Below are 18,452 nucleotides of genomic sequence, written 5' to 3'. Positions count from 1 at the left end.
TCAAAACAAAGAACGTTTCAGGATGGACAACATGTGCTGGTGCGAGACTACAGGGTAAAGTCGGGTGAGTGGCAGCTGGGGAGAATCCTGAGGAAGATCGGGGAGGTTTTCTATCATGTGCAGGTTGGACTGGACAGATGGACTAGACATGCCAACCATTTGCGACCAACCGTATGTAATCTCAACTTGGATGCTCTGTTGGAAACTTTTGAACTGCAGAAACCAGTGACCAACCAAGAACAACCATCACAGGAAAACGAGATTTTACCTGCTGCACCACAGGAACCTGTACAAACTTCACAAACCAGTAAAGCCCTTCCAAGTGGACCCAAGTCTACACTCAAATGAGTAATAACTCAAAGGGGGAGGTTCTAGGGAGTCCTAATCAGAATGACCCATAGTCACCAGGAATGGATGTTGTCATGGGAGTCATCCATTAACTAAAGGACTCACAAGATTGCCTTGTGATTTGAAGTCACAAGCTTGTGTAAATACTATAAATAGATTATGCCATTTTGTGTAAATAGGTCTATGTCTTCAGAATCGAAGTAAAGAGCACGGTGTTTTGGGAAACCTCTGTGTCTGTCGTTTCATTACTCTGGATAACCAAGAGTGGGAGTTCGGTTCCTTATTTAACATTTCTGGCCATGGTTACAACACCCTCCCCTAGCAGCCGCTCCAACTCTATCTTAAAGAATTTCCTGTCCTCTGGACTGTATCGCCTGCTCTTAGTGGCCACAGGTTTGCAGTCCGAGGTGAGACTTTGGAACAGTGGAGGCAGTCTGTGTTCAGGCCAGCATTCAGGCGAGTGATTGGGCCTTGTCGGGGGGAGTCTCCTGGAATTGGTTATTACTGACAGTGGGGGAGGGGGGAAGAGTGGGGCCCATCAAACTGCACAAGCACACCCTTAAGCTGGCACTAGACATCTAGCCCCAATATGACAGGTACATAGAGGTGGGGCATCACCAATAGTCTAAAATTCTTATATTTGGTGCCCCCCATGGTTAGGGTCACGGTGCATCTCCTGCAGATTTCCACAGAGAGTGATTTGGAGGCTAGTGCTATCTTGCACTTGGCTGGGGACACGGTCAGGGAATAACTTTTGGCCGTGCCCAGGTGTATGAAGTTCTCGGTACTTCCCATGTCGAACAGGCAGCCAGTAGTATGACCATTTACTTCATTGTCTATCATCGATTGTCCCAGCTGCTATGGCCTACTCTGGTCCATTATGACAGGAGCCAACGTCAGCTCACTGTCTGAATCGCTGCTACTATGTCGTCAGGTTGACTGCTGGCAAGATGGCCACCGAAAGATTGTGAAGATGGGTGCTCCCATGGATCATATATAGTGGAGCCCAAAAGTAAAGATGGATGTGTGGTCCCTCCATGTCGTCGTGCCCTTGGCCCGGAAGTTTGGTTCTCAGCAACTGGAAATGACAATGACCAAGATGGCAATATGGGTCGCATTCCACAATCAGCACTGCAAGAGGGGGGCTTGGAATGACACACCCTGGCATAGTGTCCTTTCTTCTGGCAGTTCGAGAAGGTAGCGCAAGGGGCTGAGATGTACTTTCGTGGGTGTTTACTTTGGCTGTAGTAGTTGCACCTTGTGTGCTTGGCGGTGGCAGCAGCAGTCAGGGCCCCGAGTCCCAAGATGGCATCGTCCGTTCTCCCCACCTGGTGGCCACGTGGCCCACTCCGCATTCTTTTGGGCAGTCTAAGAATCACCTTTTTCCAAGAGTCGTTCCTGTATTTGATGGGAGAGGAATCCAGCAAATAGCCTGTCACAGATGTGCTCCTCCTGGTAGGTCGCCGTGGTCACATCCCAGCACCCACAGTCTCCACCCAGCTCCCGCATGGCCCTCACAAAACTGTCGACTGACTCATCCAGACCTAGCATCAGGAGCCAAGCTGGAAGCGGGCATACATCGTGTCCCTCGGGGCTCCATACTGCTGTCAGAGTAGGGCCATTGTCTCTTCGTATTCAGTGCAGTCGTGAATTAATTGGTACACTCGGTGGCCCACAGCTACGAAGTGCAGGTAGTACCAATCACCATTGGCTGTGATTTTGTGGCACCTCAGGTAGGCCTTCAAACAGTGTAGCCACGTATCAAACTTTACGGAGGCCTCTGGATCGAACTCCAGCTTCTCCAGTTGGATGCCTTGTCCATGGCACTTTAAAATTTCTGATCAATAAATTGTGGGGCAATCAATTGGCCACTCACAGACACAAAGCATGAGTCAAAAGCTTCATTGATCAGAAGACCCAGACATGCTGCTGGCTAATGTCCAAGGCAGGTATGAGGGAGGAGACTAGGGCTCTCAGTCTTTATTAGGGGATCTTATGGGGAGGGGCTACAGGTACAGAAGGTGGGCCAGCCTGCCCAGCCCAGTGAGAACTTGCCCAGACATCCCCGCAGTATCATATTCCACCACACAGCTTCATAAGGATAGTCATACAGCCATAGGATGGAAACTGTCCTGTGGCCCAATTCATCCATGCAAACCAAGGTGACTTCCTGAACTAATCTCATTTGCTAAGATCCTTCTTAATCTTTCCTATTAATTGAACTGTCAAAATGCCTTTTAAATGTTGTAATTATACCCACCTCTATTATCTCCTCTGCAGCTCATTTTATGTTCCTACCACTGTTATGGGCCTGGAGGATCCCAAAACCCAGCAGCTATAGAAAATCACCAAGGTTACTTAAATAAAAATTGCTTTTAATTCTCTTTAAACATGTAAACAAGATCAAACTCTAACTTATTACTGTTAACTTAACCTAACTCCCTTCTAATTCTAAGCACATGTGTAGGTAACGTGTGCATAAGTTCAGAAAAGTTCTTTAATTCACAGTCCAATCTCACTTCTCACTCCCCCAAGTTTACTGGTTGTGAGCAATCTTTATACTGTGCCCAGAACTTAACATTTATGATTTTCATCAGGCTTTGCTGCTTGAAAGGTAAATGATTATCACTCAGGAAGATTCTTGTTGGTTTTTAGAGAGAGATTTGTTGCTTGTTGGACACCCATGACTGATTCCTTCCGATCAGCCACTTCAGCGACTTGCTGAAGAAACTTGCTCCATTAGAGTTTTCCAGATAATAACCTCTTTCATTTAGGTCATCACAGAGTTCCTTTTGTTTCCCTTATTTCAAGTGAAACATTATACAACCAGCCATTTCCACAAGGGCTTTGAACAGGCTGAACTAAGAATTCACAACCTGCCTTCAAAATGGGGTTTTTCCACAAGCTTGCCAGCTTGTCATGTTCCAGTCCCAGTTGCTGCTGCTGAACTGTAGAACTGAATTTTTTTTCTCTCTCTGTCAGAGAAAAGCCTGTTTTACTCTCTCTGCTTGCAAAACCTCATTACCTTCCTAGAACAGCAAACTGTACTCAGATAGACTGCAGCACCAGACGAGTCTTCTGAGTTTGTTAATCTGTTGCTTTCCAAAACAAGAATCCATTACTCCACAGCATGTCCAATTAACACCTTGTAGGCATCCTTCAAAGTTTTTGCAAAGGCACCCAGAGCTTGCAGTGTCTGGCTTGAGGCAAGCTCTGGCATTTTAAATGAGATTTGTGTTGTGAAGTGCTTATTTGTGACCTACACTAAAAAATCTGCCACAATTTATCTCCTTTAAAGCATATCTATATACAATATAAAATAAAACATAATCTGTCATACCACTCTCTGTGTGAAAAACATGCCTCTCAAGTTCCCTTTCAATCTTTCTCTCTCATCTTAAACTTACGCCTTCTAGTTTTAGACTCCCATAACCTGGGATAAAAGATTGTGACTCTCCACCTTATCATACCTCTCACAAAACCATAAACATAAAAACTTCTAAAAGATCACCCCTTGTTGAAGTTTGTGTTTATAGGCTATCTAGAAATATCAATTATGAGAAAACCAGCACAGATTTTCCTCTATAACAGAAATAAAGTCACAGGCTTCCAAAGAACAGGGTGGGAGGGAGAGATAAGTTTGAGCCAAGAAACATTCCAGACAAGAACTTAGAATCGATTATCTCTTCTCCCCAAATCATCTCCAAGTAATCACAGTACCCCCAGGTTCTAAAATCCATAATGTCTTACAAATGCCTTTAACATAAGGATGCTAAATGCCTTGCCGACCGATGCGAACTTGTCAACTGGACTCCAATTCATAAATCGACTTCCTGCCCAAACACGGCTAATTGACTCCACTACTTATCAGACGCGATCTAGCTGTCAAAAGCTACAGGATGCGTATATCACAATGAAGGCACCAACAAGACCTAGGCTTCACAGAACATCACCCTAGCAGCTTCCCTCTCTATTGTTGGTATCAATGGCTTCCTGCTTTGGATGAAACTGGTATTTGTAAGTGTTAATGAATGACTGAAACTGAGGCATACAGAGCACAGAAGTCATTGTTTATTGGGGCAGCTTTCCAGACTACTTCTAATTTTATATTCTACAAATTTATATATTTTAATTATAACATGTCCATGTGAAAAAAACAATTGACTTCAATCATTTCCCGTCTTTGGAAATGTCCAAATAACGACTGTAAGGCCTTAACTTGCAACAATAGTTTCAAAGAGGTTCCTCTCAAATTTGTATTTGAGAATTATTTTTAAATATTGTACCCCTCGACTGGGTTCTTTGAATGAGCAGCTGTATTAGCTAAAGGTGATATTGTTTACCCGAAACTAATATTGCTTATACCCGCTGGCGGGACTCAATAAAATCTATGTTTTGTACTTTGTGGTTCTGCTGTACATTTTGTACCTGACAGGAAGCGTGGGTATAACATCCTCAGCCTCCTATACTCTGGGGGAAAGAAAAACCAGCCCCTGACTCTCTTCAACTTAAACACACTAGTCTCAGCAATATGCTCACAAATCTTTACACCCTTTCTATTCACACAAGTTTATAGTGCAATTTCACAAATGATGTACAGTGAATTTGCATTTGTTTCATGTTCTTATACTACATCTAAAATTATATTCCAAAAAGTGCTGAAAATGAGAATTTAATGTATGCCCTGTCACAACATCACGAATTGTGCCCATGTGCAGATTATGTACCATTTTCTTCATTGTATAGATAGATTTAGAGAAAAAATTGGGTCCTCCAAATTGCACGAGTCTCATAGAGGGTAAGTGAAAGTACAGACTTAAGTTGCTAAAGGACAACAATATACCTTTATGTCAAAGATGAGTCATGGCAGGCGAGCAGAAAAAGATAAGTGGATGCCAGCCACATGAATTGTCAGGAGGTATTTAATTAAGTACAATAATTTATTCCCAGAATTGAGAAGCATAGAACTGAAAGAACCTTTGTGGCATGGATAAGAAATTGGTTGAAAGTTTGATAAAACATACTTTCTTCAAGGACACATTCAAACCAAAAGATTAATACAGGTTTTCAGTTTTCTCTACACAAGCTATATTTTATGAATATATAATGCCAACATCTATTATCACAAACCAGAATTCATCAGAATTCACCAGAATTAATTTTTATATTCATTAATTTTAGTAATCAAAAATTGTATGAATTTGCATTCATACATCCTAAGTAGATAAAACTTTGTGCAAAGGTTCATATATTAATATATGTCCACATATAATTATTTGAATTTGGGACTCAAGAAAACTATTTGAAAATTATACAAACCTGCACAAAGCCATAAACATAAACAAATCCAGGGAATTTTGGTTTAAAGCAACACAATTCTTTGGCTATGAAATGGCAGATTTCAACATAGTTGAAGATTTGATAGGAATAGTGGGGGAGGTGACCAAAAGACTGTCATGAGGCTTGGTGTTGAGACCTTAGCCAAAATGCAACTGGTTAGTGGCCCTTTACAGCATAATTGAAGGCTCCTATCATCAATTTGCTGATAATTAGGTTAATTTGCCCAACTGAACTTGTCCTGATTTTGGACAAGTCTTATAGGGCAACATTTCCTATTATTTTGTACATATAGATAGTTCTGGAGTGATAGTCTTTAACAGTGTGACTGGGATCTAATCTGGGCCTGTAGTCTTTCATGTTGCCCATTTTGTAATACAACATGAAATTAATCAAATTAGCTGAAGCTGAAAACTGGTATCAGTGTTTCAAAGAAGGCAGAGATGGTCATTCAATTGCTACTTCTGATTCATGATGATGTTTCACCCAATCAGTTAATGGTCAATAGGCCTATGATCAAGACTGAGTAGCAGTAAAAATGGAATAGGATCCATTATTTGGCCTGTTTCCGTACTGTAATTGTTATATGGTTATAAATTTATAAATTTATAATTAATCTTTACAAGTCTCGACACTTGCAAAGAAAAATGAATGTTTCTAATCTCAGTGAAAAATAATTTTTAATTCATCCCAAACAATACCTTGCAAATGGTGACAAGATCCAATGAGATCAAACTTCGCGAAAGTTAAAACTGAAAAAAAAATTAGAGAAAAATTGTGATCATCAGTATTTAAATCTTTACATGCAACCTTTTACTTAGGGTTAATCAGGAATATTATTTGAAGGTAAGTTTCCTCAAATAAAAGAAAATAATACCTGATTAATTGTAAAAATGTATGTGCAAATTCATCCCCAAATATACCTGTAAGATATTCAGAAGCTTCATAGAAATCCAACCCTGCATCTGAAAGATATTTAAGGGTCACTAAAGTCAGCACAATTCTAAATAAATAAACGTTGCAATCTTCTGATTTTATCAAGATATTATGATTTTATGAAACTAATATCTTCAGGACTATGTACACCAAAGTGTGGTCCTATTCAGGCTGGCTCAATTGAATTTGATGAGACAAACAGTTTTCTTTTGTCTGAATATATGCATCATGGAAAAAAGACAGTTTTGAAAGTTGCTTGGATGCAAGTTCCAAAATGGAAAGAGCAGCAATATTTGCTGCCTGAGAGTACACAACTTAGGTTGATAATTTGGTTTATTGCCAAAGACTCTTAAATGGAATAGGCCATCAAGCAAATACATATATCTACTGTGGAAGAAAAATGGTCAACAGCTGAATTGACCTTAACAATGCGCAAATCTGCTAAAGAATAACTCCAGATAACATTTAAGAATTTAATGATAACATTTAAGAAACTGTTAAAGAATATCTCTAGATAACTTTCTTTGTTTTCTAATAAACACTTTAACCACACTATGTTCTTTGAACAACCTTCACTTCCCGGGATGTGATCAACTCCTTATTATCATTGTAATCCATTCTGATGACTTTACAAACTAACTTGTTTACTTCACTGGTATAAATTTGAGCTGTGCAACTGTATAGTTCAGAGCTGAGCCCTGGCTGTTACAGGGACTGCTCTCTGAGATATCTCGCTCTAAAAAAACTCTCCTGAAGTTGACTCTGAAGCTTGCATCCTCGTTGTTATTTCTCCTCGACAGAATGGTGTAGTTGGCAGGTCCTCTACTTGCACGAGGATCCACAAAAGAAACGAACCTAAGGAAGGAGGAGAAATTGGAAGTCCTAGCTGAAAGGGGACTTTGTTTTCCAACACAGCTCACAAGGAGGGGGCTGTAGCTGCCAAGAACCCAGCTGAAAGGGGGTGAGGCACAGGGTAGCTACCATTAAAAAAAACTAGGTCGGAGTTGCGAGCACAACGGAAAGGAGAGCACTGGTGACAGTGCTGTAGAATTTTCTGTTAGAGTAAGTGTTGTACTGTTTGCGTGGCACCTTGTGGGTGTTTATTTTCAGATACAGACCCGACATGGGAAATCAAGTCTGTGTCAGGCGAGCAGGGAAAGCTGTTCCCAACCCATCAAAGGAATGAGGACCGCCGGGACTCCCCAAGTGACCACCAATGAATAAAAGGACAGTAAGACGAGGTCAATAGGTAAATAAGAGTTGGCAACTGGTCGGTGATCTGATAGTGCCGCCAGGATCGCCTGCCGATATTGTAATTAAAGAAACTGGGACCTGAAAATGGGCTGTCCCCTTCTCCAGTGACTTGTAGGGGTGGTCTGAGGGAGAGTGGCTGTACGGAGGGAGTTTTAATGTACAGTTAATAAATGATTGGTGGGAAAGCACTGATAATGAAGGAGGGGATCCCACATGGGATACTAATGGCTGAAGATTGCCAAGCGACATCAGCCCCCTAAACAAAAGGAACCAAGGGGAGGCAGAACATCTGGATAATAAGTTGGATGCACAATCTTCCAAACCTCCCCCATATGCATCTCGATCATTGGCTCCCATCCCTACAATGGTTGAAGAAGTGAAACCCCTATATCCTCTGTTAGATCCGAACAAAGACTGGGAGTTAATAGAAATGGCTATGGCTTACAGGAATCACCATCCGTCACAACCCCCAGCTCAACAGGCTGACCCCTTGCAGTTGCAACCACTGCCCCAACAACCTCCTGTGGAGGCCCCTGCATCACAGGCGGCCTCCCCCAACTCCTGCACTGGGCCTGACGAATGGGATAGGAAAGATGGGAGAGGTAAAGAGGAACTGCCCGGGGACAGAAGAACTAGACCAAAGGCCAGGGTCGACTATACGGTCCAGCTTCCCTGAGTAATGACTGGTGATGTATCTGTTCTTAAACCGTGGTCCCCAGGAGAGGACCGCAACATGATTACCACAGCCACCGATCCCTTAAAAAGACCCATTGCGTTTCACCAGCAGACTTGTGTCATCTATCACCCCTTGTCGGGAGATATCTGCTCCCTACTTCAGGCGGCTTAAGTGGCATGGTGGCCAGTGGTCAGGGAAATTTTTTGATCCCGCCTGATGAGGAGGGAGATTGGAGACAAAATGACGAGTTAGTAGATCAAGGGAACAAATCACTAGAAAACTGGCTGCAGAATAGAGAGAAGGAATCAATTATGTGGTGCGCTAAAATGCGGTCAGATTTAAGGACAGTAGCCTGTACCTTTCAAAAGAAAGGTGAAGATTTCTCGGGATTTGTTGCGCGGTTCAAAATTATTTGGGACGAAAATGCTGAAGTTCCGTTTGAGGAAAACCAACCCCTCGCGGTGCAGACACTGTTAAATTGTATGCTCCCGCAACTTGCTCAAATGTATAAATTAAAGCAATTAGACTGGCAGCGGTGGAGAACTTGGTATACCAAATGGTTACAGCCAACAAAGCCACCTTTTGCATTCTTAATGGCATAATGCAGCAATTATTGAAGACCCAATTAGAGAGGAAGCTGTTGTCCCACCATGCTGAGACCTGGAAGACACTGTTAAACTATTCTAATATTGGCTGTGCCCAGATAATAGGTACATCCAATATGGATCTGAAGGATGCAATATCACCATGCAGTTAGCTGAGGAAGTTGGCCCATCCCTGTGGTGTAGATTTGTGCCTATTGCCCAACAATTTGGTATACAATTCTGGGAACCACTTTTTAGAGGGACATGGGTGGATGTGGTGGTACACCACCGGCCTACTGCAGGGGGAAACACCTGTACCTGCAGGAGTGTACTGCCGGACAACTGCAGGTGGAAACCTCTGTACCTGCAGGAGTGTAAGGGGACAGGACAACAGCTGGCCAGCTGTCAATCAGTCGGCCTGAAGGGATCAAGCCCCACCCAGTCAGGTGCTAATCACCCTCGGGGATACAAGCCTGCGCCGGCCTCCCGAAGCTCTCTTAGAGTTACTGCAGCTACAGCCAGCCTTGGCTCTGTGGAAGTCTTTGTGGATTAAAGCCTCACAAAGATTAGTGTATACAGAGCTGTTGTCATACCCACACTCCTGTTCGGCTCTGAATCATGGGTCCTCTACCTGCATCACCTACGGCTTCTAGAACGCTTCCACCAGCGTTGTCTCCGCTCCATCCTCAACATTCATTGGAGCGACTTCATCACCAACATCGAAGTACTCGAGCTGGCAGAGGCCGACAGCATCGAATCCACGCTGCTGAAGATCCAACTGTGCTGGGTAGGTCATGTCTCTAGAATGGAGGACCATCGCCTTCCCAAGATCGTGTTATATGGCGAGCTCTCCACTGGCCACTGAGACAGAGGTGCACCAAAGAAGAGGTACAAGGACTGCCAAAAGAAATCTCTTGGTGCCTGCCACATTGACCATCGCCAGTGGGCTGATATCGCCTCAAACCGTGCATCTTGGCGCCTCACAGTTTGGCGGGCAGCAACCTCCTTTGAAGAAGACCGCAGAGCCCACCTCACTGTCAAAAGGCAAAGGAGGAAAAACCCAACACCCAACCCCAACCAACCAATTTTCCCTTGCAACTGCTGCAACCATGTCTGCCTGTCCCGCATCGGACTTGTCAGCCACAAACGAGCCTGCAGCTGACGTGGACATACCCCTCCATTAATCTTCGTCCGCGAAGCCAAGCCAAAGACATCCTATTCAACCTCTCCCAGAGGTGTCAATTGTCCATTATACCATTTTGTTTCAGAGGCCCTTCACATTCTAATCTCCCTCAGGTGCTAGCTCATTGATATTGAAAGTTTGCAGTGCTCCAACCAGAATGTCCAGTTTCTGGGGATCCAATGGTGCTCAGGCCAAAGAGATATTTCTGAGACTGCCAAGAATGAAACGTTGAATTTTGCCATCCCCTCAAATAAGACTCCCAGAGCCTCGTGAGCCTCCTAAGTTATTGGCAGCAGAACATACCCCAGATGACCATACTCTTTGAACCACCCTCTAGGGTCTCCCATAAGAAAGCCACATTCCTTTGGGGACCAGAACAGGCTGCTTTTGACACAGCAAAGCAAGCTGTTGAACAAGCACTTGTCTCTTGCCCCCTCCCCTGCCAGGCTGGTGTTCCTTTTACATTACAGATCTCGGCCAGTAAGGCAGGTGCTGAATGGAATCTCCGGCAGAAGATCCAAGGGTGCAGAGTCCTGCTAGTCTTCTGAAGAAGATTTCTGCCTGGTGCCACCACTCGCTACAATCCATTTGACACCGGCCAACACTTTCCTCAGGGTTGTTTATGAATTTGTGAGCACCTGGACAGTGACACCGAAATGAAAAAAAAATCAGCAAGAGAACAGCTGTTGCTCTGGAAACTATCGCTGGACATTCTACCTTGTCAAATCTTTAACTTTTTTTAAATTCCATGTTCAGCTGCGATTTTTTTTTACAATGCATAATGTCTCTAAGAACACTCAGAGAAATTGAAACTTATAGATACATAATCGCAGTGTGGATGTAAAGTCACAGTTTGTGATCAGACCATGGTAGGAAACGTATATATTTTGTTTTGCAATGACGACATCACCCCAGAAACTCCCATTAACAGAAAAACACCTCATGGGGTGGGGGCTGTGGGAGCCTTTATTTAAAAACACTAAATTGGCTAATTTTGTGTCCTGACTCCTCCTGGAGTTACAGGGATCCAACACAGGCACTTGGGGCACACGTTGAAAGAGAACGTGAGCAGGAATGGCATCCAGGTGTCAAATGTCAGCCCAGAAAAGCAGACACCCCTGGTACATCCTGGCTGAATACCTGCTGGCCTGCCCCCTGCCTCACCATGGGGTAGCACAGTGACAGGTATCTGGGCTCTGTGCCTGAGGAGGGCTCTGGCACCTGATGGATGACCTTGCATTGCCTGCTCGCAGATGTTGGTGGTAAGGGCGCACACATTTGCCAGCTAAACCGAGAACCCAGGCATAGGAGTTGGTGACCAAACAAATTCCTTTTTCTATCCTCCCCTCTGACACTGGGGAGCAGCTCACATAGCATCCTGCCCTATTGGTAACACAATAACCCTGTTTGGTCAGGGGTGCGGGGGCTGGTGAGTGTTGTCATTGAATTTGACTATGTACCTTGTCCAGCATTCAGATGGCACTAGTGAATATATTGACCCACTTAATCAGTATTGTTATTTTTAACATTTTGACTTGTAATGTACATAGATATTGATTGTCTCATGATTGGTGAGTGGTGTGACCTCCGAGGGGAGGATTGTATTGGGAACCTGGAGGCAGGTAGAAGATTATCACATTGCACACCGCCAGCAACTCCTCACTCCCCTTATTAACTATACCCGTTTGGATAGATTGATTAAAGAAAATGAGCAAATCACCCACCTGATGAGAAAATTAGGACGAAACATAAGTCAAGCCAGAGTGGATTTAACTTACAAGGAGGGTCAGTTAATCCGTGTAGAAGACCAGGTCACTCAATTGTCAACGTACCATTGGTGGGACATATTCAGTGGTTGGTCTCCAAAAGCCAACACGCTAATAAGAGTAGCCCTCCACCCCATAATAATTTTAATGATAGCCCTGACTGTGCTGTTCCTTTTAACATGTATTATGTGGTGCCAAATGAAGTTAATGATAGTACAAGTGAAGGAGGCAGCTAATTAAGCAATTAGATGCTCTAAAATGACCGTAAAGGGATGTTGCAGATGAGAGATCAAAATTATAATAATGCAGTGTGTGCAAATGCGCCCTTTTCCCGAAGGGTACGACCCTCCATTTCCTGTAGATCCTTGATCTAAAAGGAAGGAATTGTGGAAGAAAAATGGTCAACAGCTGAATTGACCTTAACAATGTGCAAATCTGCTAAAGAATAACTCCAGATAACATTTAAGAATTTAATGATAACATTTAAGAAACCGTTAAAGAATATCTCTAGATAACTTTCTTTGTTTTCTAATAAATACTTTAACCACACTATGTTCTTTGGACAACCTTCACTTCCCGGGATGTGATCAACTCCTTATTATCATTGTAATCCATTCTGATGACTTTACAAACTAACTTGTTTACTTCACTGGTATAAATTTGAGCTGTTCAACTGTATAGTTCAGAGCTGAGCCCTGGCTGTTACAGGGACTGCTCTCTGAGATATCTCGCTCTAAAAAAACTCTCCTGAAGTTGACTCTGAAGCTCACGTCCTCGTAGTTATTTCTCCTTGACATCTACCAAGTCCTTGAGAATTGAAAGCAAATGAGAAAGGCATCAATGATATGCCTAGTGCAGAAGGCATATTTTAGTTCATTTATATTCTCATTTCACACAAAGCGTGAATTTAAGTTTTAATCTGCTGTGCAATTAGAGAGATGAACTCAAACATGTGCACAGAACAATGAAACAGATTGATAACAATTCTGGAATTAGAAGCTACATGAGATAGCTACAGATGACAATAATAATTGATAATTTTTCAAGCCAATATGAAAATTGCTCATGGAGAGTTGCTTCATAAATGTGGCATGTTTATGTAGAGAAACAAGAAAGTTAGTAATCCAGACTGCAGAAACACTTTAACACTTAGATAGAAATAGATAGGTTTCACCTTTTTAAAAAGGTTGACTTTTGGTCTCTTTAGCCATGAATGAAAAGATGACATGTCAAAGCTTATCTGGAGTTTAGATAGTGTGATCTTATCCATTTTGTCAATAAGAGAATGGCTTAGCTGACTTTTATGGATTGAAGTCAGAAAGTATTAATTTGTCATAACAGTTGTTACAAATCGTATCAAAACAACAGCATAATGGAATTATAGAAAATTAAGATTACAGAATGCATAACATAGTAACTGATGTCCAACATTGAGCCCCTCAAGCCTTCACTGCTATGCAACATGATCTGCCCCAGCCCCAATTCAAAATGGTATGCCAGTTTCCCATCATTTCCAAAATATTTCAAAAAAAATCTCTAGTGAGTATTCTCTGTAAGAAATTCCTTCACTCATCAATTTGAAATGACTGCACCCTTATATTTGAAACTATGTTCAAGACTCAGTCATCAATGGAACCGTGGAGGGTCCTGGAAAAGAAGGCGACAGGGCGCCCCTCCAGGTTAAGGATAGCGGCAAGGGCCAATTCAGAGCCATCGCTCTCCACCTGGAAAGGGGAGTCCTCATCCATGGCATGCATCATGACATCCGCTATGCCTCAGGTGGGAGGGGAAAGGTGGTGGCCTGGGCCAGTGGGCAGACCTTGTCTGAAAAGCGGAGAACACACTGTGAGTAGTATGAGAAAAGGCCAAGGCACCTGCAGAGGGCTTGAGCCTTGAGCATATGGGGGAGGGGTAGCTCCATTAATGGGCGCATCTGTTCTGGATCCGGGCCAATGACATCATGTACCCCAGGATGGTGAGGAGGGTGGTGCTGAACACGCAGTTCTCTTTATTGTACATGAGGTTCAGCTTCGCGGCCGACTGGAGAAATCTCTCCAGGTTGGCATTGTGGTCCTGCTGGTAGTAGCCGCAGATGGTGACATTATCCAGGTATGGTAAGGTCGCCTTTAATTTGTGCCAGTTTACCATGTGATCTCCATCTCCCACTGGAAGATGGAGATCCCGTAAGTGACCCCAAATGCAACTCGGCGGAACTGGTAGAGGTGCCCATCTGCCTTGAAGGCAGGTGGAGGGGGAGTTGGTGATAGGCCGACTTTAGGTCAATAGTGGAGAAGCCCCTGTAGCGGGCTATCTCGTTGACCATGTCAGCTATCCTCGGTAAGGGGTAGGCATTCAGCTGGGTGTCCCGGTTAATGGTCTGACTATAGTCTATGACCATCCTCAGCTTACTGCCCACTTTGACCACCAGGACGGGCTCTCCACGGGTTGTTGCTGGGTTCTACGACACCTTCCGCCAGAAGCCGCTGCTGCACCTCTGCCTTGATAAAGTCTCCGTCAGCTGCGCAATAGTGCCTACTTCTTGTGGTATCAGCTTGCAGTCTGGTGTGCGAAGAGGACAGGGGGTGAAACACAGCGTGGAGAGGCCGCAGATTGGCTAAGGCTGGTTGGACAGCGCGCTGTGGAGCGTGAGTGGGGGTAGGGCCCTCCCCAAAGGCGAAGGTGATGCTCTGCAAATGGCAGTGAAATTCTAAGCCCAGGAGGTCTGGGCGCAGAGTTTGGGCATGACCAGGAGCCTGATCCCCATGTATATCTCCACCACCCCACCCCCCCACCCCCAGTCAGATCAGCAGAGCAGTGCCTGAGGGTGTTAATGGTTCGTTCCTGGGCGGCGAAGGCGATAGAGAAGGTGGTAGGGTGAATTTTGAGTTTCAGAGAGTGGGCCACATTCAGGTAAATGAAGCTATCGATGTTCCCACTGTCAAGTAGGCACTTTGTTACCTGCCCATTGATCTCAACATCCATTATGGAGGGCCTGAGGCCATGAGGGATGTCTCTGGACAGTGTGGTGGCCTCTAGGACCATCTCTGGGTCTGGGTCACTGTTCCCCAATGGTGGAAGCAAGTTGCAGCCAGTGTCATCCTCTGCAAGCGTGAGGTGCGTCGAGAGAGGTGAGAATTGGCTGGTGGCATTCTCTGTAGGTGTGAGGTGCGGTGGGTGGCGATCGGCGGTGTCCACACGTGTGGGGTGCATCAGGAGGGCGGCCTGGTCAGTGTCTGTTTTGACCACGTCATCGTCGGTTCTGGTGAGGTCAGCTGTGTGCAGAGTGTAGGCCTGGGAGGCCTCGAGTGACTATGGAGCCTGCACCCACCCGGCCCAAGATGGCAGCACCACGTGGGGGCGTGTGGTAGTGGCATAGCTGGCTTTCTTCGGCTGTACCGGTCACACCGGAGGAAGTGACGTCATTGCGGGTGGCAGAAGTGACGTCACTCCATGAAGCAAAAGTGACATCATTGTAGTCTGCGGATGTGGCATCTTAACGGGATGGTGCTGACATGGCCCAGGGCTGGTCTGGACGCATGGTGACCAGCCGATCCAATCCACATTGAGACCCACAATATTTACAAGGGCGTGGGGTGACTGGAGCGGTGATGCTCTCGTCCAACAGCTGATTTTGGGCTACAGCTGCGATCTGTGCTGTCCACGAGGAGACCTGGGAGAGTCTGGAGTCGAAGGCTTCGGTGTGTTGGACTGCTGCCTCCACGATCGGATTACCTCCGCAGTTTTGGCCAGGGAGTAAATATCGTTCTCTAGTAGCTTCTGCCTGATGGCTCTAGAGCGCATACCTCGGACGCAGGGGTCCCTGATCAGTCTTTCGGCTTCCGTCTTGGTCACCCTGGGTTCGGCCATGCACGGTTGGGCCAACTCACGCAGGACTCCGCTGTCTCTCTGGGCTGCTGGGCATGAATGCTTAGGAGGTTCCTGGCGAAGGCCACATTCATTGGGGGTTTATACTTGGTTTCCAGGGTGTTCAACGCCTCCAGGTACTCAGTGCAGTCTTTGAGGATCCGGAAGGCTCAGGGACCCAGCTTCAAGTGGAGCAGTACGAGCTTTTTCCTGTCGGAGTCTAGGATGTCGGCGTGTGTCTCGATGACTGCTTGATCGTGTGCCTCCAGATTTTGAAGCATGCTTCAAACTTCCGGGTGACATGGGTTGATTTTGAGGCTCCCGGCGCTTAGAAGCTTCTCCATGGCAACTTAAATTTTAAATAGAATAAATTGTGATGCACTGTCGTGTCAGTAAGCAGACACAAGATTTGGAAGACTGAACAATAGTCTTTATTCTACTTCAAGTCTCTGCTGTAGTTAGCTGCAACTACGTGTCACTGACCTCGAGAGGCCAGATGTGTCTTATATCCCGTCAGATGATTGGCAGCCGAACGGGTGTGGTCTGTCCTCCGGTGATCTTCCTGCAGATGCACAGGTCGCCCACTGCAAAAGGCTAGTGGTGTATCACCACAGGGATATCTGACGTATCCTTCGCCATGAAGGTAAATGAAAACTTTATGACATAGGAGAGGCAATTTAGCCCATCACTTCAAGCAAATTCCCAACCTAATTCCAATTTCCAGGAATAGATCTAATCCCTTGCAAGTCACAATTCTTCAGATGCATATCCAAGTAATTTTTAAATATCATGTTCATTTCCGCCTCTCATCCTTATTGCTGTCAACTTTATTCAAATAATTTTTGCTTAATGTCTTCATTTATCCTTCTATTAATTAATTTAAATTCTTATTACCTATTTTTCCAGTCTCTCTAGTGTGGGAAATACATATTTCTCTAATCACATCCACATCATCTGAGGTACATAGACAGAGTAAAGAGAAAGAACCTATATCCCTTGACAGAATGGTCAAAAGTCATAAATTTAAACTAGTAGAAAGATCTGAAGGAAGATGATGAAAAAATTTTCTTTTTCTCTATCAGAAAATGACAGAGCCAAAAAAAATTCTTAGGTGTGTTTCTTGAAAAGCTTTGATCTACAGGGCTGCAGGCCAAGATTTGAAAGGTGACGATAGGTTTGTTAGCACTTTATAGACTGGTACAGACAAAATTGACAAAATTACTCTTTTAGTGTTGCAATTTAAAAAAATTAAAATCTGTGTACACCAAGCTCCCACAATTATGACTTGAATGACTACACTAGAGCCAAATTCCCATCTTTTTTAGAAGTCATCCAAGGCAACATTTTACATCCATTCGAGAGGAGACGAGACTTTAATTTAATGTCCCATTCAAAGGATACCAATACTTTATGATGGGATTTTAACTACAACTTTCTGACTTAGAGTGATGAGTGACTCACAGATGGGATTCTAAGATGACAAATCACAAGCAGCGGATGACATTTAAATAAAGCATTTTGATGACAGAAAATAACACAAGCAATATAATTTTATCAGAGTCAGGAATGGAATAAAGTTTAAAAAAAGACCAAACATACCAAAGTAGCAAAACTCAAAAAGCTAGAATTATCATCCTAAAGTCTGGGAGATTTAATCAAGGTTTTGACAGAATAATTATCAATAAAACTATTTGTAATAGCAGTCAGCTGGAGGGTAGCAAGAGAAAGAAAATGCAAAATAACCTAATTATTAGATTCATTCTTTGAATGAGGAAATGGTTTTTCTGAATAGAAGTGAAGGCAGACTTTATAAATTCTTTAAAAGTTAATAAAATTTCAAAGGAAAAGGTTAGCAGGGGGTCCAATTAGATCCCTTTCTCAAAGAACTGACACAGCTATGATGGACCATTAAGCATCTTTCTGTGCTATGCAAGTGGTAAAGAAAGGTTTTCATTTTCAATTACACAAGCTTGTGGAGTTCCCCCATGACATAAATTGAAAAATTAACGGTATAAACTGAGCACATTAAATCAAGGACCTAATTTTATATCCTTTCCCTACCTCATTTGAAGCTACACAAGATTTAGTAACTGTGATTTTTCTTTTCAAGGATAATATTCTGAAAGGTATATAAATCTGAAAAAACACTTACTATTTTTATGCAAAATATACCTGCCACGGTGTGAGAAGGTCCAAAGCGTGCCAATTCTGCTTTTTCTTCATCTGAAAGTCATTTAAGAGCCAACTGCAGTCAACAATTAAATTGATAACTTCTCTTGGCTCAATTCAAATTCTACATTTACAGAAGTCTACTGTGGCTATACATATTCAACATATAATTATTCACTCGGTATGACCGGCTCTTGGTGAAAAATTAAAAATAAATCTGCAGACACAATGTTTATGATATGAAATTAATCTATGCAAAAGTTCACTAGTTAAATTTTGGAAGCACTGCAGATTACTTTCAGCAAACAGCATTTAATGACATATCACATGAACAA

General features: G+C 43.6%; 1 protein-coding gene across 1 annotated transcript in view; it reads right to left on the bottom strand.

The window, feature by feature from the left end:
- The window catches only part of LOC138762391 (uncharacterized), a 307,807-nt gene that overhangs the window by 178,925 nt on the left and 110,430 nt on the right, over positions 1-18,452 (bottom strand). Inside the window, exons 20-22 of the mRNA XM_069936157.1 lie at positions 18,121-18,171; positions 6,609-6,650; positions 6,387-6,437 (exon numbers count right to left, since the gene is read on the bottom strand). Of these exons, the coding sequence (XP_069792258.1) occupies positions 6,387-6,437; positions 6,609-6,650; positions 18,121-18,171 (144 nt within the window). The remainder of the gene's footprint in view (positions 1-6,386; positions 6,438-6,608; positions 6,651-18,120; positions 18,172-18,452) is intronic.

This window comes from Narcine bancroftii, chromosome 4, assembly GCF_036971445.1.
Source record: "Narcine bancroftii isolate sNarBan1 chromosome 4, sNarBan1.hap1, whole genome shotgun sequence".
Classification (NCBI taxonomy): domain Eukaryota; kingdom Metazoa; phylum Chordata; class Chondrichthyes; order Torpediniformes; family Narcinidae; genus Narcine; species Narcine bancroftii.
This window is presented reverse-complemented; position numbering and strand designations above follow the sequence as displayed.